At 34.4% G+C, this 27,013-nt stretch overlaps 1 protein-coding gene across 1 annotated transcript in view; it reads right to left on the reverse strand.

The window, feature by feature from the left end:
• Positions 1 to 27,013, reverse strand: part of PCDH15 (protocadherin related 15) — a 1,286,954-nt gene that overhangs the window by 357,554 nt on the left and 902,387 nt on the right. Inside the window, exons 11-12 of the mRNA XM_043476181.1 lie at positions 3,468 to 3,576; positions 83 to 195 (exon numbers count right to left, since the gene is read on the reverse strand). Coding sequence (XP_043332116.1) covers positions 83 to 195; positions 3,468 to 3,576 — 222 coding nt within the window. The remainder of the gene's footprint in view (positions 1 to 82; positions 196 to 3,467; positions 3,577 to 27,013) is intronic.

Raw genomic sequence — 27,013 nt, forward strand, 5'->3', positions numbered from 1 at the left:
AGAATTTGTTAAAAAACACAAGAACATTAGAACATTAGTTATATTTATAAACACAAAACATTAAGCAATTAGTTAAATTTACCTTAATAACCAAATCAAACTTCTGGTGAAAGTCTCTATTTACTGCTTCCAGGAGATTAAGCTCTGCAGTCCTAGGATGCATATGAAAAAATCTTGGGTAATCCTCAGGAGTCCCTGAAAGACATTGACATTTCAGCACATAATTGAGAACAATAAGTAATATGTGTATCTGCTTTATCTATTTCTTTTCATTAACTGAGGAACAAATTCACAAAACCATTAGTAAATTAAGTTTCAAAATTATGCAGTCTAGGGAAAGCAGATGAAAATGTGATTTATCTCTAATTACTTTATGAATAAGAGGATGGCATTACTTCTTGTTTGGATGATTTTCCAAATATCTTTTATTAAGTGAAATCTTTAATTAATTTGAAGCTTCATTACATAAAAGAGATATTAAGTTCATTGATAATAAATTTTAAATTATAAAATTGTAATTTAATGGTACATACATCTTAATTATAACCTGCATGGTCTTTCAACATATAGCAAAAGATGACTAGTAATTTGTACCAAATATCAAGTTGCTTAAATATTAAAATGAGAATATTCTGTTACAGCAGGACAAACATTTTTCTTAAAATAAGTATTCATCTAATTATATCAATCACTTTAAATAAAAACATTAAAATGTTAAATAAAATATTTTGATTTACTTTAGTGACTAGAGAGGATATTTCTAAAATTCAGCCATTCCAGTGAACTGAATTTTTCTTAAATTGTATCATCTTTCTTTGTATAGTACAACATTCTTTTTCTCAAAATGAAGACAAAGTGGAAGTCAAATCATATAACTGGAATGTATGCATTTGGCTTAATGATAATAATAAGAATAAAATATAACATGACTGCCAATTATTGAATCCTACATTGTGCTAAGTGATTTATTTGTGTTTGTTAGTTGCTCAGTCATGTCCAACTCTTTGCAGCCCCATGGACCGTAGCCCAGCATGTCCCTCTGTACATGGAATTTCCCAGGCAAGAACACTGGAGTGGGTAGCCATTCCCTTCTCCAAGGGATCTTCCCAAGCCAGGGATCAAACCTGGGTCTCCTACATTGCAAGCTGATTCTTTACCATCTAACCCACCAGGGAAGCCCTTAAATGTTTTATATAAGTAATCATCAATACCACTGTAAATTGTTCTCATTGTACCCAGGAAGACTTAGGAGATTTGCAATATTAAGTAATCTGTCCAAGGTCAAAGAGACAATGTCAGACAGAGCTTGTATTCAAATCCAGGTTTAAAGATGTAAATTATATTCAAAAATGTGTCAATTGCTATAGTCCTCTGCTTCAACAAGAAAGAAAATTTTCCTGGGCTTATGTAAGGGGAGAAAAATGATGCCAGTTAAATAAGCTTAAAAATTCAGAAATAGTCAAAATTGCACATGAAAATTAAGTATATGATAAAGGAATCATCTGCAAAATTAGGGGAAAATAGATTTTTGGTTAGGAGCATTTACCTAATAGGAGAGTCATACAGAAAATGATAAAAATTTATCTATTTTTCATACAGTATACTAAAGTAAACCACAAATGGAGAAGGTACTTATGTACAATAATCAATAAAGCAACAGAAGTGCTAGTAATAGATGAAAATGTGGATGGATTCTATTCTAATGTGAGAGTGGGCATATCTTTTCTATCTGTGGCTCATAATAAAGTATGAGTAAGGGAAAACAGCTATAAATTTAATGGCTTTACAAAACTGCACGGCAAGACGCAATAAACAAAGTAATGAAATTATATTATAATTATCTTTAAATTTAACACTTCGGACTTTTCACATGCTGCATTATCCAAATCATTTTTATCCCATTTTATACTTGAAAACTATAGTCTTTCTGCTAAAATAGCTCTTTCTAAGCAATTTCATAGATATCTTTAGTTCTCTCCTCCCATAAGATCACATGATATGAGGTTCATACATTGTAGTATTTAAAACCATGGTGTTTTTTTTTTTAAACCATGTATTTTAATGTATCTTTTGACATTTCTATCCATAGACTGTATTCCTGCCCAACCTAGACCATTTCTCCTTCATGTTCATATCTACATCATCTAGTATCGTAATTGCCATACTATCAAGTCCTCAGTTAATGAAATTTAAAAAAAAAATGTCTATTTTCTTTTATGCATGTCAACCTGAAAGTGAAAGAAAGTGTTAGTCACTCAGTTGTGTCCAACTCTTTGTGACCCCATGGACTGTAGCCCACCAGGCTCCTCTGTCCATGGATTCTCCAGGCAAGAATTTTGGAGTGGGCTGCCATTTCCTTCTCCAGGGGTTCTTCCCCACCTGGGATTGAACTTGGGTCTCCTGCATTACAGGTAAAGTTGGCTCTTTACCAACTGAGCCACCATGTCAACCCCCTAGGGACTTAAAACAGACTTATGCTCGTGTTCATAAGCACTTTTTAAAAAACTTAATAGTCTAACTCTACAACTTACTTATAATACACCAAAGCCTTGAAACAGAATTACTTGAATTTTCTCTATGGACAGCATTTCTAAGTAGGCTATAACATTATATTTTGAAATCTGTGTGGCATCTCTAGGTGATTATAATATGCATCTGTGGGGTGGGAAGGGGTTGATGATAAAGTTAAATTCCATTCAATAGTTACTTTGAAGCATACTTCAAAAGTGTCTCTTCTTCATTAAGAGATGTATTGTTTGTTTTAGATGTGTGTATCTCTCTGAATACTATAAATCATGCAAAACAGCTACACCCATATTTTAGCAAAAGCAGTTTAAGAAAAGTGACATAATGAGATTCTTATCAGTTTTGCTTTTGGTATGACCGACAAATATGCACAAGAATGGATTAAAATGACTTCTCTGAAATTCTTCAAGGAAAATTTAGCCAAAGGGTATAATTGTGTTATGTTTCCTCGGGGTAATCATAATCTTTCTTCTTCTTGGCTCCAATAGCCCTTATTTAATTATCACATACTTTTTAGAATTATTTAATGGAATCACTATTTTTAGAATTATGTAACAATAATTGTACTCAACCAATGATAAAATACTAGTAGATCAAATAGTGTAAGCTTCTAAATTGATTTTTTAAATTTTTTCTTAGAGAATTGTTTATGAGCTGATACAGAGAAAACTACCAACAGCATAATACATACTATTTTGAAGTTGTTTTGCCCCCTAATCAAAGTGTTTCTACTTATTGTTCACATTTCACTGAGACTAATTCTAAGGGAAAAATATTTTTAAATGGTTATTTTTACAATTTATTTATATATAAAAATAATTTCAATAAAATTTCTAAAAATAAAATCTTTGTTATTAAACTTTAAAAAAAATTGAAACTTTTTTTTTCCTACACAATTTTAAAGCTATAGTTGAGAATGTAAAATGTTAGAAGATACAAACCAACAAGGATGGAATAGAGGATGCCTGGCCTGTCTGATGGTGGCTGGATATTCCGGTCCTGATCAATGGCTTGGATGGGTGGCGTAACAATGATGGGGTTCAGTTCTTCCTGGAAAAAAAAAAATCAGAGAGTTTAGCTCAGTTTTATTCCCTAAGAGAGAATTGACACTCAGATATTGTTGTCTAGACAGCTAGATAACACCTGAATGAGTAAAGTTAAATTTCAAAATGTGTAATTTAACACCACAAATTAGTTAATTTTTTAATCTGAAAGGGGAGCAAGATGTCTTCAAAGTCAAATGAAAAGACTTAGTAACTTTGTACATAGAGCTTTATATCACAAATTTTTCTTAAAAGGAGAGCAAGGAAGAAGTATATTAATAAATTTTGAATCTTTCCTAAATAATTTAATCAAACATATAAGGTTATCAGGTATAGTATTTGTTTTTGGCTTTAGACAAGATTTGTAAATATATTTATATTCTTTTCTCCTTAAATGATGACTTAAATTTTCACATAAGTTATATTAAAATAAATGTTTTAAAATTTTATGTTTTAAGTCAATAGAAATCAATTGTATGTTTCATATAGTTAAACTTAATATGTATCATGTACATATATATACATGTAACTTATATACATATTATATATAACTATACATATTATATTCTTATCTTTAAGAATATTCTGTTTAAAGATATAATGCATTTCTGATGTCCAGTGGCATCAAGTTTTGCTATCAGGACCAGGTAATAAATATGCTTAGGCTTTGCTGGCCATGCAGTCTCTGCTATAGCTACTCAAGTCTGCCATTGTAACAGAAAAGCAGCCAGTAGACATGACTGTGTTGCAATAATACTTTATTTACAAAAACAGATGGTGAATAGGATGTAGTTTGCTAACCCTGTGCTAGATTATAATAGGTATGCTGGGAGGACAAACATTTACTCTGCAGAGATAGGTTTGGGAAACACCATATTAAATAACATTTTAAAAATGTTAATTCATTCTACTACTTGTTTCAGAGATTTAAGTGTATTAGTTTGCCTAACAACTGTCTAAGAAAGGGGCATTATTTGTACATTTTCTAGAATTACTTATTAACATCTTCTTGAACTAACACCCTTAGAACATAGTTTAGAAAATACTGCTTTAAGTTTGTGGAACTCTCAGTCCAAATATATAAGTGGTAATTCTGAATGGAAATAGAGTGTGCCTCAGTATCTCATACACATTCTAAGGAATCACTGCAATGTTCTTATATATTATTTCTTCTCAACTAACATAACCTTGACATGTATCATGCACTCTTGTACAAAATCTGTAGTTTCTAATCTCGGCAGAAATGTATAGTTGTGGCATTCTAAGTGAAAAAAAAAAAAGCAATGATATTAATTATTATGCACAAAACTTAATGTTATGTTATTAAGTTACATTAGGTTTATAGGCATTTTAATAATGGAAGGTAACCATTGACCAATAATTTAGAGCTCATATACTTCTTAGAGGCTCTGTCCAAATCATTTTCTCTAATGGGCTCTCAGTGGTCTAAATACTATCAATATTTTCCTAAAAATAAAGAGCTCTTTGTGGGGATAACTTGTGTGTATGTGTGCACATGCCCAGTCATGTTTGACTCTCTGTGACTGCATGGACTGTAGCCTACCAGGCTTCTCTGTCCATGGGATTCTCCAGGCAAGAATATTGGAGTGGGTTGTCATTTTTTTCTCCAGGAAATCTTCCTGACCCAAGGATCAAACCCACCTCTCTTAAATCTCCTACATAGCCAGGTGGATTCTTTATCACTGTGCCTTCTGGGAAGCCAGGGATAACTTACATTCCATTCATTTTTTTAATGTGGATTTAGAACCATGAAAATGTTAAATCAATATCAAAATTACTACATTAAATCCATTTGACCACTGTTGTTCTCACCCAATGTGCTCTGTGTCATGCTGTGCTTAGTCGCTCAGTCGTGTCTGACTCTTTGCGACCCCATAAACTGCAACCTACCAAGCTCCTCTGTCCTTGGAGATTCTCCAGGAAAGAATACTGGAGTGGGTTGCCATTGCCCTGCTCCAGGGTATCTATCCAACCCAGGGATTGAATTCAAGTCTCCTGCATTGCAGGCAGATTCTTTACCAACTGAGCCACCAGGAAAGACCCACAATTTTTCTTTCACTCCCTACTTAGTAAAATCTTCAGACTTGAGATGCAGATAACAGACCCTGTTTAAAATTTAAATATCCTTCAACTCAGCATTTGAGTGATATATTCACATGAGTAACATACATATAATATTATACTGAAATAGCTTAAGTGTTTAAAATTAAATCAAGATATTATAAAAATCTCCAAGAATGATCTATAGACAGTTTTCCCTGGTATGGTAGCAAAAATAAAAACAAATATATTCAGAGACAACTTTGGAAAGGTAAACTGAGCTCATAGAATGACTAGTATCTCTGGCTTATTATCTTTAATTATAATTCTTAATTTTGACTGATTCTAACATTCACCCTTCTATGTATATGATACTGGACTCATCATTGCTTAGTTTTGTGGTCTGTATTTTAATTGAATAATTTTATAGCATTTAGAAAGAGAATAGTTATGTTAAAATTGTAAAAACTTCACCATCAACTATAAATATATTCTAGCACTGATAATTAACTGATTTGAAATTTTAATAAATTATATCCTTTAATACCTAAATAATTGAAATTATCATTTATTATTAAATTACTTTCATTAAATTTGATGTGCTCTTTGTACTTAGAAACTTCTCTTTTCAATACCTTTCATAAAAATCTACTTAAATATCCAACCGGAATTTAAATTTGTTATACTCTTCCCTTAACAAAAAAGTTAGACTACATGAAAGAAAATTCATTACACAAATACTAACATCAATGGCAAAGTCAATTTGTGGATATTGTTATTCTCATCTCTTATTATATTTAAGTACACCATTTTCTCAGAAGTTTTTGAAAATATTTAGCTAGTTTCCAGAACCTCTTGATGAAAGTGAAAGAGGAGAGTGAAAAAGTTGGCTTAAAGCTCAACATTCAGAAAACTAAGATCATGGCATCCTGTCCCATCACTTCATGGCAAATAGGTGGGGAAACAGTGGCAGACTTTATTTTTGGGGGCTCCTAAATCACTGCAGATGGTGACTGAAGCTATGAAATTGAAACATGCTTACTCCTTGGAAGAAAAGTTATGACCAACCTAGACAGTATATTAAAAAAGCAGAGACATTACTTTGCCAACAAAGGTCTGTCTAGTCAAGGCTATGGTTTTTCCAGTGGTCATGTATGGATGTGAGAGTTGGACTATGAAGAAAGCTGAGCACCGGAGAATTGATGCCTTTGAACTATGGTGTTGGAGAAGACTCTTGAGAGTCCCTTGGACAGCAAGGAGATCCAACCAGTCCATCCTAAAGGAAATCAGTCCTGAATATTCATTGGAAGGACTGATGTTGAAGCTGAAACTCCAATACTTTGGCCATCTGATGTGAAGAGCTGACTCATTGGAAAAGAGCCTGATATTGGGAAAGATTGAAGGTAGGAGGAGAAAGGGATGACAGAGGATGAGATAGTTGGATGGTATCACCGACTTGATGGACATGAGTTTGAGTAAACTCTGGGAGTTGGTGATGGACAGGGAGGCCTGCCATGCTGTCGTCCATGGGGTTGCAAAAAGTTGGACACGACTGAACGACTGAACTTAACTGAACTGAGCCAGATTCTTGTCTGTTTACTATATGTTAACTAACATAGACAGGACAAACAAATCTAAGGTGTCCACAATACTCTCATATAGATATATATATACTCGATGTCTTCCTTAAGATCCTAAACCACCGTTTCTGTTTTTCTTTAATTAGTTTTGCTCTTTTCAAATGTCAAAAATATCAAATTATTTGAAAAAGTGTCATATATTTTGAAATATTCTCCTCCTTGTGAATATTTTTAAAATGTATTAACAAGGTGGGAGGCATGGGCCAAGTCGATTACTTTCAACTTTTTATGTTATCACAGAAACAAATAATATTTAAAACTCTACAATCTGCTAATAACCACTGTTACTAGTTTGAGGTATTTTCTATCAGAATTATCTATATACCTAGCATCTATCTATCTGTCTATTTCCACAGTGATATTTCACCACTTTGCATATCTAAAGTTTGTTGATTATTTTTACCCCACGTTATACCACTGTTCTAAACCAATACATCTGCTTTTCAAAAACACAATTTGCAATGATGCAACCTCCACTAATGTTATAATTATGCTGTATAGTTGTACATCGAAGTTGCTTATATTACTTCGCATGCTAAGTCACTTCAGTCATGTCTAACTATGTGAAACCCTATGGACTGTAGCCTACCAGGCTTTTCTGTCCATGGGATTCTCCAGGCAAGAATATTGTAGTGGTTTGCCATGCTTTTCTCCAGGGGATATTCCTGAACCAGGCATCAAACCCACATCTTTTACGTCACCTGCATTGACAAGCAGGTTTGTGACAAATCTCTAATTTGTCATAAATCTACTTCCCAGTCCTAAACACACACACACACACATACTACAAAAATGCTACACTTTTTTATAAAATTTGAGAATTGAGAACTACACTAATTTTTTTTCATTTTTCATTTCCTTTAAGAATTATTTTATATTCCTACATTCAGTTGCATATATATTTATAAATATTAAATTAAATTTTCATTGATTTATATTTATATTTTATTTTTTTATTTTAATACACATAAATAAATACTTATATCATGATTTACTTATTTTTAAAATCTTTATTTTTATTGACCAGTCAACTGACATATGTCCTTGAATATTTTTTTCAGTGAGAAAATGTGAATACTTGTATATATGAGAATGCTAATGGCCGAATGAAAAGTATTGACTGAACATTAGGGTCTCCTTTTCACAAACTTTCTCTGTTCACAAACTTGACTCTATTTTTATCCAGTTTTGTTTCTATGGATCAGAAATCTGAGCTCTATCTAGTGTTTGGTTCCTTTACGGTTTTTCTTTATTGGTCTTACTGAAATTTGCTTGTATCTTAAAATAAAATAGTAAATCAGAAATTTTCTGGGTACAGGCATATCTCATTCTATGGCACTTTGGCTCATGTACTTCACAGACAGTGCATCTTTTACAAATTGGAACTTTGAAGCAAACCCGTGTCAAACAAGTCTATCAGAACCATTTTTCCAAAATCATTTGTTCACTTTTTGTCTCTGTAACATATTTTGGTAATCCTCACAGTAATTCAGACATTTTCATTATCACTATGTTTGTTATAGTGATCCACAATCAATAATCTTTAATGTTACTATTGCAGCTGTTTTGGAACACCACGAACTGTGCCCATATAGTAGATGGTGCAACTTAATTAATAAATGGTATATGTGTTCTGATTGCTCCACAACTCTTTGTTCCCTGGTCTTTCTCACTCATCCTGGGCCTCCTAATTCTGTGATACACAACACTGTTGAACTTAGGCCATTTAATAACCCTACAATGGACTCTAAGTGTTCAAGTAGAAGGAAGAATGGCAGTCTCTCACTTCAGAACAAAAGATAGAAATGATTACACTTAGTGAAGGTGGAAAGCCAAGATAGGTTGGAAGCAAGGTTTCTTCGGCCAAACAGCTAGCCATGTCGTGAATGCAAAGGAAAAGTTCTTGAAGGAAACTCAAAATGTTAATTTTGTGAACACATGAATGATTAAAAAGCAAAACATTCTTATTGCTAACATGAGGAAAGTTTTAGTGGTCTGGATAGAAGATTAAACCAGCTACAACAAATGAAGAGTTGCTTCTTATGGATAAGCAAAGAAAGTGGTTTCTTAAGATGGAATCTATCCCTGGTGAAGATGGTATGAAAATTGTTGAAATGACAACAAAGGATTTAGAACATTCCATAAATTAGTTGAAAAGCAGCAACATAGTTTGGGAGGATTGGCTCCGATTCTGAAAGAAGTTCTGCCACGGTTAAAATACTCTCAAACCCCATTACTTGTGACAGAGAAATGGTTCCTGAAATTAGTTTTATTATTGCATTTCTACTTTCTACTCTATCAATAGCTTTATTTAACCTTTAATCTCATGATTTATATATTTTATTTTTTATTTTTATTTGAAATTCAAAGGTTTAAAATAGATAACATGTTTCTTTTAATATCTGTTCTTAATAACATTTTTTTTCTTTTTATCTTGAATATAAAATATTCTTCTCCTTCAATGCTCTAGAATATTTCTTGGGATTCACATGTATCTCAACCAGTGTTTTCATTGCTTGGTGCCTTTATGACTGTGAAGTTCCCATATTTCTGTGGTGGGAACCTGAATTTCTATTTTTATGTCTGTGGGGTTTTTCACTCTTTATTTCAAAACAGCAGCAATCTTATAGTTGTTGTTGCACAAATCTGACTTAGGTTCTTTGTTTCCAGTGTTGGTGCCACTTCTTATCTCTTTTTATGTTTTTACAAATATTTCAGCATGGTCATAGGTAAAGATAAATCCAGTACCTAAAGCTACCTGCCATTTCAATCCAGACCTTCCCACTATAGGTTTATGAGCAGGAAAATAAGAAGATAAAAGAGGTGTTAGATAAAACTATGTTTTCACTTATGAATAAGATTAACACACCAAGAGAAAACCTCTTTTCTAACTTTTCCAAATAGAAATGTAATTGTTCTTTCCTCACTATGGTCCTGGCTATAGCTTTAACCTTCAGCAGTCTATTGCTCAGAAGTCTGACTTCATTGTACATTATAGAGCAGTGAAGTGCAGAGGAAAGCACGCTGCCATCACAGCTGGAAAGACCAAAGTCTGAAACTGTGCTCCAAAATGTAGTATGAATACTAATTCAGCCTTCTAGGTGTATAATAGCAACATTAATTTACATCAAATTGTATCAATTAATTTCACATCAATTTAATCTTAAGACCATTTCTTGGCTTAAAAATGTAACTTTTGCAGTCCTTTGCAGTGACTATCTCAGGTTAATACTAAATATTAATTTTTAAATGTCTTACTTATGCATAATTTTTTTTCTGGTAGTAGTAACATAAACAGAAGGATCATTATTATTTCTTTCACTGTTAGTGCCTTACTTTGTGTCTTATACATTGCAGATACTCAAATACCATTTACTCAATGAGAAAACTGTGGCTATTGAATGAATTTTGTGAGTAAAATGATTATAGCAAAATAAATCTGATAGGAAATTTCAAAGAAAGAGACAAATTTTAGAAAAACAATACTGGTGATAAGTTTTATTGGGAGTTGGGCACACCAGAAAAAAATATTTAGAATTAGAAAAAAATAAGATTTAAAAAATAAATGGAATTAATTCAGTGTTTTTATATTAATTTCAGATATTGATTAGACCTTTATTCTATATAAGTATATAAAAATAATTATTGCATTTTCCTGAATTTTTGAATATGTCTTATAAAACTAAACTACACACTGTATCCTTTACAGTTAGCATATTAATATACTATTATATGATGGGGCTTCCCCAATGGCTCAGTTGTAAATAATTTGTCTACAATGTGGGAGTCGCAGTAGACGTGGGTTTGATCCCTGGATTGGGAAGATCCCCTGAAGGAGGGCACAGCAACCCACTTCAGTATTCTTGTCTGGAGAATCCCATGGAGAGAGGAGCCTGGCACGCTACAGTCCATAGCGTCACAAAGAGTCCGACACGACTGAGGCAATTTAGCATGGCATATAATAGTTACTACTAATAGTAACTGGCTTCTCTGGTGGCTTAGATGGTAAAGAATTCACCTGCAGTGCAGGAGATCCAGATTCAATCCTTGGGTTGGGAAGACGCCCTGGAAAAGGGAATGGCCACCCACACTACTATTCTTGCCTGGAGAATTCCATTGACAGGAATTGATAAGGCTGAAGTTATCCTATTGGATGTTGGTTTGGAAAACAAAATACCATATACTTTTGATCTGTTTCTTGTTATTAAAAGTTGGGTGAAGAAAAAGAAGCATCTCTTGTTGCCAAAAATGCCCAAGGTCATTCTGTGTTACTTAACCAGTAATGAGAGGAACTTATAAAGATTAGGTGGGTCTCTTCTTGACATATAGAACATTTATAAAAAGAAATTTGGACAAAAAATGGAAATGTTCATCAGGATACACTAATATTAATACAATAAGGTTCTAATGCTTTATAAAGTTTTATTTTTTGATAGATAGGCTTGGTGGGCTTATGTCTGCCTCACTAACTAGTATATGACACTTGGCAATGCATACATAGCAACAGCCTAGATCACAGTTTCCCATGCATTCTTACCCAACTCATACAGGTAGTGCCTGAGTCACAAATAAAATAGGAGCTTCCCCACAAACTAAACCATTAGTGACATTTAAACCCCCAGCATAAGAAGGACTCCGGAAGAATTTAGCTCTTTTTGTGGAAGCACGAAGTGAGACATTTAGTTTTAATGCTTGAAAAAGTATGACCCAGCCTGTTTTCAGACATCTATTTTGTCCCTGCAGTAAAGACTACTACTTTAAACCACAACAGGGGAGCTGTTGATAACTCTGGATGCGGATGCCTGCAGGGCACTGATAGATGCTTCATAAATCTTTCCCAAATGGTATTCTTGATATTTGCCCACAGGGTCTCAGGAAGCATTCACAAAACTTTCCAATTTTTCTCCAGAAGTTCAACGTAATAGTTTTTTCTCTCCCATTCCTGCTTTAGTAGCAGGTATGTCTTCTACATAGAATGTACTTATTTTCCACTACTGACATTTTTCAAAATGTGGATACCATTACAGTTGCACAAGAAGCATTTGATTAAAAAAAAAGAAAACAGTTGCAGTTGTTGGGTTTGATCTCAGAAAACAACTATAATCATGATATGTGTGAGAATAGTTTTAGGTTATCTTCATTTTGGAAAAAAAAAACAACAAACTCAGGATTTTTTTTAATGTATAATAAAGATTTATGCAAAATAATAATAATAATAACACTCTTCCAACCCTCTCTGGCAATTTACCCCACTTCCTGACCTGTATTTCTTTCTCCATATTTTAAAACAGAGAGATGGGCAATGTCTCAATGGATGTAGCAATCTCATATTACTTGCTTTGTAACTTTAGTAAGACAACTCTTTGTATTGCATTTGAACCTACATTGCACTGGTCAACTCATGAAATAGGGCATCCTTAGGTGTTCTTTTGATTCTTATTGTTGAAAACTATGATTGTACTTTTGTGATAAAATATTTCCAAATATCAAAATTTGAATGATTGAGCAGCTCACTTTCAGAATCCTTTGTTGTTGTTTAGTCACTAAGTTGTGTCTGACTTTGCGACCCCATGGATTGTAGCCCACCAGACTCCTCTATTTACAGCATTTCCCAGGTAAGAATCCTGGAGGAGTTTGCCATTTCCTTCTTGAAGGGAACGTCCAGACCAAGGGATGGAATCTGTGTCCTGCTTGGCAGGCAGATTCATTACCACTGAGCCACGTAAGAAGCCCTTTAGAATCCTATTGCTGTTTCTATCCAAAAATATCAGTCAAAAGTAAAGTATTCAAACTAGAAAGGAAGTGTATGACATTAATGACCACACAACTTAGCTAAATATATATGTTACTTTTCTACTGAATTCAATTAGCTAATGAACCAACACAGCAACAAGTAGGCTTGTAGCTAAATATGGGGAAAAAGTGGAGTTTCAATTAGAAAAACATTTGAACTCTCCAGCAATGCTCTAATAGAGAACAAGGAAATTGATAATTAAGTACTTTTTTTTAAGAAATGGGGAATCAGATGGTCAGCTGTTTACTTAGAAAATATTTGAACTGGTTATCCTAATCAATTAATTCACAGGTACTTACTGAAAGGAAACAGAAAAAAAAAAAAAGACATAGGAAGTAGAATAATGTTCATTGATATTGTACTTGTCCCTGATTCTATATATTTAATTTTCAGAACACCACTTCTGTGAAACTCTGGGGACTTTCCCAGTGGTCTAGAAGCTAAGATTCTATGTTGCCAGTGTCGGGGGCCTGGGTTCAATCCCTGGTTGGGCAACTAGGTCCTGCATGCCTCAACTAACACCCGGCATAGCCAAATAGATGACTATTCAGCTACCACAAGTGGTGCAGTGGTAAAGAATCCTTTTGCCAGTGCAGGAGATATGGATTTTACTCCTGGGTTGGGAAGATCCCCTGGAGTAGGAAATGACAACCCACTCCAATATTCTTACTTGAAAAATTCCATGGACAGAGGAACTTGGAGCCCGGTGGGTTACAGTCCATGGGGTTGCAAAGAGTCAGACACGTCTGAGCATTTCCACTTCCAACTATTATAAAATCTGTCAAAAACCTTGAGCAACAAGTGATTCAGTTTGAATAAAAATCTGACTCTAACTCCTTGCCTTTTGGAGTTCTTTGATTTTATATCATTATGGATGAGTAAGGCCACTTTTTCTCACTTCCTTATCTGACTGTCCCTTCCATCACTATTTTTCTCATTCCCTGAACTCTAGAATATCTCGCTTTATTCTTCTGATTTTTTTAAACATTTTTTCTTGACAAAATTTAATATATAATAATAAGAGCACTTTTTGGTAATATGACTCTAAGGAGAATAATGGAATGCTCTTTAGGGAGAAGATAAGATTTTACTTAATTGGGGTTCAAAATGAGTGTTCTTTATCATCAGATAGATTGCAATTGTTTATCTGTTTGAAAAAAAAATCTTTTCTCATGAGCCTAACAAAAACAAACATCAGTCCAGATTTGATCTGTGGGTCATGGTTTGCAACCCATGGCTTGATTTCTGAAGTCTATATTCTGAAGCTTGGAATGCAAAGGTTTTTCAAGATTTGGCTACGGTTTACTGTCTTTCCCTCCTGTTTCCCGATACTTCCATTATATACTGCTCTAGCCAAACTAAAATGCTTATCGTTCACTGTTAAACACCTATATCTCCCCAGATCCAGCCCTTTATCCATGCTGTTCCCAACATGAGCTCTCCATATCAAAATAGTTTAAGATTCTGCTCAAATGTCACCTCCTATTTTAAGTTTATTCCTGAATCTCCAGCTGGAATTGACCCTTTATTTCTTTGAAAACCCACAGGACAGGTGTTCCTATTTCAGATCACTTGTATGTTTTATGACTCAGATTCTAGAGCATAAGTGCCATGGTTCATTCATTTTGGTGTTTCTCTCGGCATATAGCATGAATAAATGTTCAACAGATAATTGTAGAATTCAAGATTGAACACAGAGGGAGAATTATTCATGTTAGAAGTTTCCTGATGTTTTCTCCATTCTGAGTTGCATCCCCTTCCCTTGTTTCACTTCCAATCCATTTGTGACTAGCTCCCTGTATTAAATTCCTTTAATTTAACCACAACATGAGCTCTGTTTCTCTGGCTGGACCTTGACAGAAATAATTAATATAAGCGCATAAAATATATAATCTATCTATCTATACACCATGAGAATTGGGCTACCTTGGTGTTTCAGTCAGTAAAGAATTCACCTGCAATGCAGGAGATCTAGGTATTATCCCTGAGTCAGAAAAGTCACTGGAGAAGAAAATTGTAACCCACTCCAGTATTCTTGCCGGGAAAATCTCCTGGATAGAGGAACCTGGTGGGCTACAGTCCATGGGACTGCAAAGAATTGGACATATCTTAGGGACTAAACCACTGCCAAACTGTGAGAATTAACTCCAAACCTCCATCAAAGTACACTTGAAGGAGAATACTGAAACTAAAATGTTCCTGAAGCAGTAAGATAGAGGTTTTCCACAGTGCTTCTTTTATAAAAATGTGCCGAACTTTTCTGTTTTCAGCTTTTTTATATTTGCAATTTCTTTAGCCTTCCATTTTATTACTCAGGTCTCAATTCAGATGACCTTCTTCAAAGAAGCCTTCCTTTGACTACTCTAGCCAACAAACCCCTTCATTCATTTTCACTCATATTACTCACTGTATGCTGTCTTCAGCATGTATGTATCAGTGCCTGAAATTATCTTATTTATGGAAATTTTAATTTTCTGTCTCACTACACTAAAATGTATGTTCCTAGAAGATATATGATCCCAATGCTTATATTCCTAGTACCCAAAACACTGTTGTAAATGTATCCCCTTCAGTCTTTGTTTATTTCTCTCTCTCTCATTCTGATAACAGATAGATAGAATGTTCTTATCTATAATTAATGAAATGAATCTTTTTGGTGATGAAAAATAAGACAAGATTTTCCTTGTTAAGCAGTCTAAATTGCAATTGCAAGACAAGATCAGTTACTCTATGACTCGACTAATAATTAAAAGCAGTGCATACTTTGTGGAGCTTTCCACTAAACTGTTTGCAAAAAGCAAAGGTTGGGTGATATCTATAAACATGAGGAATTTGAATATTACTTCTTGTTTTTTGCAGACTATTACACCCTATCATATATTTTATTTTATTTAAGTTATACAGGAGCAGTGTGATGTACAGAAAATTATCCAAGATTTTTTTTGCAAAGAGATTAAAGGATATTAAAAGTACAAATTCAGTGGTAAAATAAGGCTCCCTAAAGAAGATAGAAGGTCTTGTAGGTCATCATGAAACCATTCAACTTCAGCTTCTTCAGCATCACTGGTTCGGGCATAGACTTGGATTACTGTGAAATTTGAATAGTGTACCTTGAATTGAATAGTGTACCTTGGAAACAAACAGAGATTATTCTGTCATTTTTGAGATTGTATCCAAGTACTGCATTTTGGACTCTTTGGTTGACTATGATGGCTACTGCATTTCTTCTAAGGGATTCTTGCCCACAGAAGTAGATATAATGGTTATCTGAGTTAAATTCACCCATTTCAGTCCATTTTGGTTCACTGATTCTTAAAATGTCAATGTTCACTCTTCCCATATCCGGTTTGACCTGTATGCAGGTCAAGAAGCAACCGAACATGGAACTACAGACTGGTTCTAAATCAGGAAAGGAGTACATCAAGGCTGCATATCGCTACCCTGCTTATTTAACTTATATGCAGAGTATAACATGCAAAATGCCAGGCTGGATGAAGCACAAGCTGGAATCAAGATTGCTGGGAGAAATATCAACAACCTCGGTATGCAGATGAACTACTTTAATGGCAGAAAGTGAAGAGGAACTAAAGAGCCTCATGATGAATGTGAAAGAGGAGAGGGAAAAAGTTGGCTTAAAACTCAACATTCAGAAAACCAATATCATGGCATCTGGCCCCATCATTTCATGGCAAATAGATGGGGAAAATGGAAACAGTGACAGACTTTTTCTTGGGCTCCAAAATCACTGCAGATGGTGACTGCAGCCATGAAATTAAAAGACCCTTGCTCCTTGGTAGAGAAGTTATGACAAACCTACATAGCGTACTAAAATGCAGAGACATTACTTTGCCAACAAAGGTCCATCTAGTCAAAGCTATGGTTTTTCCAATAGTCATGTATGGATGTGAGTTGGACTATAAAGAAAGCTGAGTGCCAAAGAATGGATGCTTTTGAACTATGGTGTTGGAGAAGACTCTTGAGAGTGCCTTGGACTCTGGTTGCCTGGAGCCAACCAGTCCATCCTAAAGGAAATCAGTCCTCAATATTCATTGGAAGGATTGATGCTGAAGCTGAAACTCCAATACTCTGGACACTTGATGCAAAGAAGTGACTCATTTGAAAACACTCTGATGCTGGGAAAGACTGAAGGCTAGAGGAGAAGGGGATGACAGAGGATGAGATGGTTAGATGGCATCATTGGCTCAATGTACATGAATTTGAGTGGGCTCTGAGAGTTGGTGATGGACAGGGAGGTCTGGCATGCTTCAGTCCATGGTGTTGCAAAGAGTTGGACATGACTGAGTAACTGAACTGAACTGAAAGAAGATAGAACTTGTGGAAAATACTACATTCTATTGTGTATTTTTCAGAAATATAGAAGTACTCTTAATTGGAGAAAGTAAGTCAAATGAGGAGTTAAAATAAAACACTGGTTACTATTAGAACATGTATGAAATTTTTTGATATATAGGTTGCTGGAAATATTATAGATTTATTTCCTAAAATAATAAATTTGTGGATTTATACTGTAGGGGTTTATAGACATACTCTCAGTACATCCCAGTAAATCAATGGAGTTAGAATAAAATGCCATACAAATATATTTACCCACTGGTTTCAAGTAACATCATACAGTGAAAACATTTCTTTTTAAGCATCATACTTGTGAAATTGACATTACATGGAAGGCATTCACTTTTGCTCCTTTTATATGTACAAATAATCAGTTAAAAGGTGTTGAAGAAGAAACAACTTCTGTAAATATATGCATTGTTCTGTGCATGAGACCTGGCCCAGAACTGAATTATCAGATGACATCTGTTCAGTTTTATAAAAGCCTAGATATAAAGACAATCTCAGATATTTCACATATAAAAGATAATTGGTAAATTGGTAAATTCACAACCTCTCAGTGATTCTTTTCCTTTTTGAGGGACATCCTCCTGTGGTCTTATTCCAGAGCCATCTCTGCCAGTGATGAAAAACTAGAGATGGGGTTGCATACAGTAAACCCTGCATAGCCAAGGGGAATCTGAAGGTCAAAGTGTGAATTAAATTGATATCTTGTTCTTGTTTGAAAGTGGAATTTATATGTTTTGCTGACCAAGTAGGAAAATATGGACAGCAAAGAAAATATGGACTATATTTTTCTATGGAATTAAATTCACCAAGAAATAATAGATATCAGGAAAAGACATAGTGAATATCATTATAGTAATCCACCTAGAATCGAGAGGCTATGAACCAAAACCTGCAGTGTTTCTTCTGTCAAAATGGGTCGAGTAATAGTTTCAACTGAGGAAATATCCCACACTAACATTAAATATAAATAACTGCTAAAGGGCAAACAGAATGACAATCTAACACTGGCTTAGGGGCAAAGCTAGAAATGCAATGGAGCTAAACCCTGAGTTGACTACATAAAAACAACTTTGGTATTAAAATGTCTCCTTAAATCTAATTTTGAAACACCTGCTTATGTACTTAATTTTTTTCTAATAAAAAATAAAATAATTTGATAATAAGAAATAAATATAAAACAATAATAATCAATCTGAATAAATTCTCATATGGAAAATATTTTTCAATGACTCTGACAGCCATACGTCTTCAAAATCTTGTCTAGAAAATACCATTATGAGGCACTAAGTATAATATGATAATTCACAATACAAAATCTTGATATAAAACTAAAACTTTTCTTATTTTCTATTTAGTGTGTGTGTGTTTTTAATTTCTACTTGGAATAAGAAATGTGGGAAGCCTTACAGGAGCAAATTAAAATGACACTTTTTCTTTTGGCATGCATTCTGTAAAACTTTCTTATTCACTCTCAATCTTATAAAATGTATGTAATATAGAAAAGCTTCTTGAAAAAATTATACAACTCCAGCATTTGAGGAGACAGTGACCTAGAATTACTTTAAAAGTAATCTTCACCATAATGGAATGCTGCAGGAGGGCTGAAAGTTTCACTTTTAGAAAATAACAAATTGCATGGCATTTAATAGGCCTTGACTAAATAGGCTAGAGCCTTGGAAAGAAAATCACTTTCAGCATTGGCCTTCTTGCCGATGTATTGAATTCTTCTATAATACTTGTCCCTGTCAGAGGTTGCCTAAGGTTTAGCTGGAGCTGTGTCCTGAGGGCCTGGAATGGGTTCAGAATCATAATGTACCTTTTTTTTGGTGGCAGCATAGGGAAATGAAAAGAAATATTATGAATGGTTTAGGAGAGTCAAATCAAAGTAAGGGTATAGTGAATGTAAGCAATTTGAACTAGGCTAGACTGGAAGAATAGGAGTCAAAGTCAGATGAGATAGAGACAGAGAGGAGATGAGAAGGGACATAGTAGTAAGAAAGCAGAGTAGAAAGTAGAAAGCTGCATAGCAGAAAGCAGCAGTGTGGAGTAATCCCTGAGTAAATTTCAGGAGTGTTTAATTATAATTCTTATAATTTCCCATTACTGGGGTGGGCCATTTAAATAAGCCAAAGTGAACTGGACAAGGACATTACTGAAGATTATGTCTTCTTTGGGTGTTTCTTGAAACCTAGAGAAATCTGTAGGAAATAGACTAAATTTAGTCCTGAAAACTCACTCTGTATGTTGTATTCTTGAAATCCCTGGGCCACAGGGCAATGAGCATAACCACACACGTACAAAAAGCCTCAGCCATTTCAAAGAGAAAACAAGAAAATGGAAATGATGATTATTTTGATATAAAATATGACTTCAATCTAGATTAAAATAAAAAACCTGTCCTAAGAATTGCAAGGATTAAGATATATTTTTTTTATGATAGTATCAGGAACATGGCTGCTCATTTAATGCACTAGAAGCAAGGGAAATCATAGGAAAGAAAGAGCAACTTGAATTCATTTTGAAGAATTATTACTATGTAGTAACAGTAATGATAATTATAAGTAACAAAAAATCACAATATGCTTTTAAACAAATACTGATGATTATCAGGTTATCATATATCATATTAACTTTGTTAAAATTAATTATAGTTTTGTGATTATTATGCTCTATATACATCTCCCTTCCTAGGAGAGACAGTTGTTTAGTTGCTAAGTAATGTCCAACTCTTTTTGTGACCCCATAGACTATAGCCCGACAGGCTCCTGTGTCCATGGGATTTCGCAGGAAAGAATATTAGAGTGGGTTGCCATTTTAGTCTCCAGGGGATCTTCCCCATTCAGGAATCAAACCCACATCTCTTGCATTGACAGGAAGATTCTTCACCACTGAGCCAACAGGGAAGCCTGGGAGAGAGTTCAAAGCATATTCAGTTCAGTTCAGTTGCTCAGTCGTGTCCGACTCTTTGCAACCTCATGAACTGCAGCACGCCAGGCTTCTCTGTCCATCACCAATTCCCGGAGTCCACCCAAACCCATGTCCATTGAGTTGGTGATGCCATCCAACCATCTCGTCCTCTGTCATCCTATTCTCCTCCTGCTCGCAATCTTTCCCAGCAACAGGGTCTTTTCAAATGAGTCAGCCCTTCACATGAAGTGGCCAAAGTATTGGAGTTTCAGCTTCAACATCAGTCCTTCTAATGAACACCCAGGACTGATCTCCTTCAGGATGGACTGGTTGGATCTCCTTGCAGTCCAAGGGACTCTCAAGAGTCTTCTCCAACACCACAGTTCAAAAGCATCAAATCTTCAGCACTCAGCTTTCTTTATAGTCCAACTCTCACATCCATACATGACCACTGGAAAAACCATAGCCTTGACTAGACAGACCTTTGTTGGCAAAGTAATATCTCTCCATTTTCATATTCTGTCTAGTTTGGCCATAAATTTCCAAGGAGTAAGCATCTTTTAATTTCATGGCTGCAATCACTATCTGCAGTGATTTTGGAGCCCCAAAAAATAAAGTCAGCTACTGTTTCCCCATCTATTTGCCATGAAGTGATGGGATCAGATGACATGATCTTAGTTTTCTGAATATTGAGTTTTAAGCCAACTTTTCACTCTCCTTTTTCACTTTCATCAAGAGGCTCTTTTGTCCTTCTTCACTTTCTGCCATAAGGGTGGTATCATCTGCATATCTGAGGTTATTGATATTTCTCCCGGCATATTAAGTTTTTATTATTTAATTTTTATGCAGTGAAGGGTTATGAAAATAAAATTGATACACTCATTAATTGGACAGTTTTTTTAAATTTAATATAATCTTTTGCATATTCAAATATATCACCATAGCATTGGCGAGATTTGTCTCTCTATCCTCAATGTTTAGAAGAATTATTTTGATTTTTTTATCTTAGAAGATTCATAGGAACTTCTGAAACATTCTTAACAATTTTTTTAATGGGCATCTTTGTGTTGATTATCATGTTCTTGTCTTTTTAAGTGATCTCAGGTTTTATTGTTTACAATGATTTCTACTATTGGTTTTGACAGATAACTCTTAATATTTAAATTGCTACTTTACTTATGAGCATGCTTTCTATCTAAATGTTGACTGTTAATATGGTCTTAAGCTTAAGACAAAACAGCTACAAAATATTTGTGAACCATTTAGAAAAACTATATAAAAATGCAACATTATAAGGGAATGTAGATCACTATATATAGAATATAAAATCTTTGAGATCTTACTTATATTAGGATAACCATTAGCTATCAAAATGGTAGACAGATTTTTAATTACCTAACATTTAAGCATCTGTATAAAAAGTATATCATTAATACAATCAGTGAATAATTTATAGATCATGGAACTTTATTGCCATATTTATCAAAATAAAGGCTGATACATAAAATAATACTAATGTAATCTTAATAATATTTCTTCAAATAGACAAGAAAAAGAAAAGATTCAAATTGAAAAAATTAACAAAATTAGGAATAGACAAATCACAGGTGAGTTAGCCACATGAACTAAAACATTTGAAAAAATTGTCAGATTCATTAGATTTTGGGATATAATGAATGAAAATATTTTTAAAATGGCTTTAGATCTATACCTAGGGATCTTTAAATATTTCTATCAAGTATTTTTTTAAATGAAAAAGCAAAGTACCTAAAAAATGTGTATATAATATTTGTATTCTGAAGAAACACATACACACACATAATAAACTTTCTATTATATGAGGGTATTGAGAATTGAATGTTAGAGTGCATATCAGTTAGTGTTGGGTGAAAACAAGAAAGAAGAAGGAAAGAAAGCAAAGAGTGAAAATAAGCATAATGAAAGATTTCCACAAATTAAACAACAGGTGTGAGTATGTGAGAAATCATTTAACTTTATATGAATAAATAAATGTAAAAATAGCTATCACTCTGTGGTATGATGTGAAGAAATTTTCATTTCCTTACTTATAACTGAATAAATTACATTACAGTAAGTATAATTAATAATAACAAATAATACAATATTGAAATAGTTTCCAACCAAAAGAAGGATAAATTACTTCATATTTCTTCTAATTTAAGCTAGTTTCTCAAATAAATCAAAGTAATTTACCCACTGTCTTCCTCAGGGATCTTAAGAACCCATATGCCAATGATGGTAAAACATGTCACCCCCTTTTCATTATCCTGCCCTTTATCTAGCATCGTTAGGTGGGGGGCGGGTGAAAAGGTGATTCTTCTCTTATGGACAAAATAGGGCGATGGGTACTTTGCATAGTCTGAGTCTTAGAAACAGACTAAGACCTTTCACATTGTTTTTTGATGTATTTAGCATGGTATTCAACTGATCAGAATGTTAATACTGACTCAGGAACAGTTCCTCCGTTTATCCTGTCAGGATGTTAGGTGTTGAGAATAAACCCCACTCAACCGAGGTACACGCCAGGGAGTCCACTAACTTATATTTTTCAATGCTGTCAAGCTGGTGAAAATCAAAGAAGGTGCATGTGACACGGGAAAATAGTGTCATTGATTTTTTTTTCTTTTCTATCAATCTAATGAATATCCCTTATCGGTTAAGTTTATGTTCACTGCTGTAAAAGATTAATATCCAAATTCCTGTGGTCCAGAAAGGCTAATTTCTTACTCAGAGAAAGTGTTAAGTTCTCATTCACTGACTCAGGCAGATAGAGGCTCTCTTATTTTCTATTCGTGGTTTCCCAGATTATGCTAGGGAGAGAGTGGAATATTTTATAGGAGATTGTACACAAGAGAGAGAATTTAGTTCCTAACACTGAGTTTCTGATTCACTCACTGAATAAACATTTTGTTGGAATCCAGCATACTAATTACTGACCTGGATGTTAGGCTACAAGAAAAATCTTTAGCATGTGTCCCAGCTGCTCATCACTCAGTTTTATTGATGAAAGAGTTAGGAGCACACTGATTTTGTCTTGTGGTCAAGGAACTCTTTAACTGATTAAGCTACTCTTTGATCAATAGGATTTTCCAAAAACTAGCAGGAGTTTCCACGGTGGCACAGACAGTAATCCTCCTTCAGTGAAGCAGATCTGTGTTCAGTCCCTGGGATGGGAAGATCCTCTGGAGAAGGGAAAAGCTACCCACTCCAGTATTCTTCCCTGGAGACTTTCCTGGACAGAGGAGCCTGGCAGGCATGGGGTCCCAAAGAGTTGGACACAAAAAGCAACTTTTGCTTTCACTTTCAGCAGGGGAAGAACATTTATACTTATTTTTTAAGACTATTTCCCTAGATGCAATACTTAACACTTTTTCTATTCCCAACATCCTTAGAACATATTCTGCACTAAATTTGAGTACCTTTCAGTAATTTTTCTTGTTCTAGCAAGTGTAGCTGCATTCCCTCAATACCATAATGATGAAAAGGTGAGCAACTTTTGGAGTATATGTAGGAAACATTCAATTAATTCAAGTTATTGTTACACAGCATATGTTAAGCTTTCAGTGAAGGTGAACAAATGAAGATAAATGAGAGACTGAAAGAAAACAATCCAATATGTGTTCTTAAGAAAAAGTATTATTAAAGAGCATGTGTTTTCTCACGAACAAAGGCAACCAATCTTTTTCTCAAATTGATAGTTAGTGAAGTGTACCAAAACAACTTTGTAAAGAACAATGAATACAGTTTAATGAATCCGAGTGAAGAGGGAGTAACATACTTTATTCTGGCAATGACATTCTAAGCACTGAAAGTTGTTTAAAAAAGATGAAAAGAATCGCATATGTACCTGATCATGGTGGTTGTTAAATTGTTTTCTTTATATATGTCAAGCTTTACAGAATTGTCTCCAACAGAATAACTTTGGTGAAAACCATATGAGATGCATTATGAAATATTATTCTTCACTTGGTATTCAAGTATAATCTCATGTGCAATTCCAGCAAAAGTGAGGGATTCAATTGAAAGTTCCATTTGTTACAATTTGATGATTGTGATTAAAGAACCATAAAAATTTTCTCTTTGACATTCCATGTTTCCTTTACAAAAGCAGACAACTGCAGTTTATATAATTTTCTTTCCTCTTAACTATGGGGTTACCTATCAATTATTTTTTCCTTAGGAATAAGAAACCTGCAATCAACTATTTCTGGAGAACCACTTAATCTTATCAACAGGGCCCAGCAATATATTAAAAATTTAATATGTTATATAGGGATTTTTAAATTATATATATATACACACAAAAGTTGGGTATGATCATTATTATGATTATGAATATAATTCTAAAATACTTACCTAAAGTGAATTATTGTACATTTTGTATTAGAGGAATTCATTCTATCTTTGAATTCTTTTAACACATTGTATTGTGAGATTATAAAATTACCTGGTCTATTTGATAGTCATTTACATTTGGTCTTTTATTTACTTACAAGAGTATTATTCTGTTGAGAGAGGGAGGGCTTTCTCTCTATTACTGTATTCACCCGATCAGCACATTGCCCAGAGCATAACAGGTGTTTGGTTATCGTGTACTGAATAAATGAACAGGTTCAAAATTTTGACAGTCATCACTCTTGATATCCCTTTTCAAAAAGCACTTCTTGAGCATGGAAATTATTTTCAGAGTAGCCCCAGGAATTCATTGGAAGAGGGTGAGGATCTCTGAGGGGCTGAAGCTATAAAGGCACTGTTTTCTCTCTAAAAACTTTGGAATACTTTCGTTGCTGTTTGTTTTTAAAGGAGTCATAGCTATTGTATAATAAGAAATGTATCAGTTTGATTTTCCACAATGATTCTAACTTATGTAGTACATAAAAATAATAATAGATTTCATTCTATTGCTTTGTAAGTAAAACAGACACTATAAAGGATATGACTTTGTTTTCTCCTTTCCTGCTAATAATCATCACTCAATAAAGAATTATCTGGTGACTACTTAGTGCCAGGAAATATCTCACGCACTTGGGCTATACTAATGAATAAGGTAGGCCCTGCACTAATAAAAAGGTCATTTCAATGGATTTTATAGGTAAAGTCAGAAAATAGCAAACAAACAAACAAACAAAATAAACATATTATGCAATGTTAATGAGTGCTGTAGAAAAAAAAATGGAAGAAGAAGAAGTGAAGGGCATCCTGGAGAGTGAAGGATTGTTATTTTATACAGGTTGGTCATAAAGAGATTTTTCATAAAGTTAACATTTCAGAAAGTTCTGAAGAAAGTGTGAGAACCAGCCATGGGGATACCTGGGCAAGAGAGTACCAAATATCAGACAAAGGGACTGGAAGAAAGAAAACATACAAGTTATGCTGGGAGAACAGCAAGGGGTGTGGCTTGAGTAGAAAGAACAACAGGAGAATCATAGGAGATGAGGTCAGAAGTGATGAGCCAGGGGCAAACTCATGGAGGATCTGAGTTTAAGAACAGACAGCAAGCTTTCTTGTGTAGAAAAAACGATATTTCCTAGTCAAGCAGAATTACACTTCCTCTGGAAATGATTATAGTCTCCAACTGGTGGGCTCTTCAGTGACTCTTGTTTCCATGAAGATGGGCTAAATACTTAAAACCTGCATACATATCACCAAGCATTAGCTAGTTGATGTTTTGACAAAAAACACAACAGCATCAACTACTTCCACAGTGTAATCACTATGTATTGACGATTATATACATCATGATATTTAATTCTCACCTAAAACCTATATGGGGATTTCCTGGTTGCTCAGATGGTAAAGAATCCACCTGAGGTGCAGGAGATCTGGGTTCAATCCCTGGGTCAGGAAGATCCCCTGGAGAAGGGAATAGCAACACACTTCACTATTCTTGCCTGGAGAAATATATGGACAGAGAAGTTTGACAGGTTCAGTGGTAGTATAATTTTAACAATACAGATGATAAATCAGTGAATTAGAATGGTTTTAAAAATTGCCTAAATTTACAGCTAAAAAGTAGAATAAGGATACAAATTAAGTTTGTCTGAAAAGTGAAAGAGAGAGAGATGAAGAGAGGAAGAAGAGATTATGGACATATCATTTACTGACGACATCCTATATGTCACATACTATGATAGACTTTTATACATATTATCTCACCCACCTAGGCTTGAATCTTTGAGGACTGAATTGTTCAGTTGCTCAGTCATGTCCAACTCTTTGTGACTCCATGGACTGCAGGATGCCAGGATTCCCTGTCTATCACCATTTCATGGGGCCTGCTCAAACTCATGTCCATTGAGTTAGTGATGCCATACAATCCTCCTGTCCTCTGTTGTCCCCTTTTCCTCCTCCCTTCAATCTTTCCCAGAAACAGGGTCTTTTCTAATGAGTCGGCTCCTCACATCAGGTAGCCAAAGTATTGGAGCTTCAGTTTAAGCATCAGTAATTCCAATGAATATTCAGGACTGATTTCCTATAGGATTGATTGGTCTGATATCCTTGCAGTCCAAGGGACTCTCACGAGTCTTCTCCAACACCACAGTTCAAAAGCATCAACTCTTCAGCACCCAGCCTTCTATATGGTTCAATATCCACATCCAAACATGACTACTGGAAAAAACATAGCTTTGACTAAACAGATCTTTGTGGGCAAAGCAATG

The sequence above is a fragment of the Cervus canadensis genome, chromosome 8 (genome assembly GCF_019320065.1).
Source record: "Cervus canadensis isolate Bull #8, Minnesota chromosome 8, ASM1932006v1, whole genome shotgun sequence".
NCBI classification, from domain to species: domain Eukaryota; kingdom Metazoa; phylum Chordata; class Mammalia; order Artiodactyla; family Cervidae; genus Cervus; species Cervus canadensis.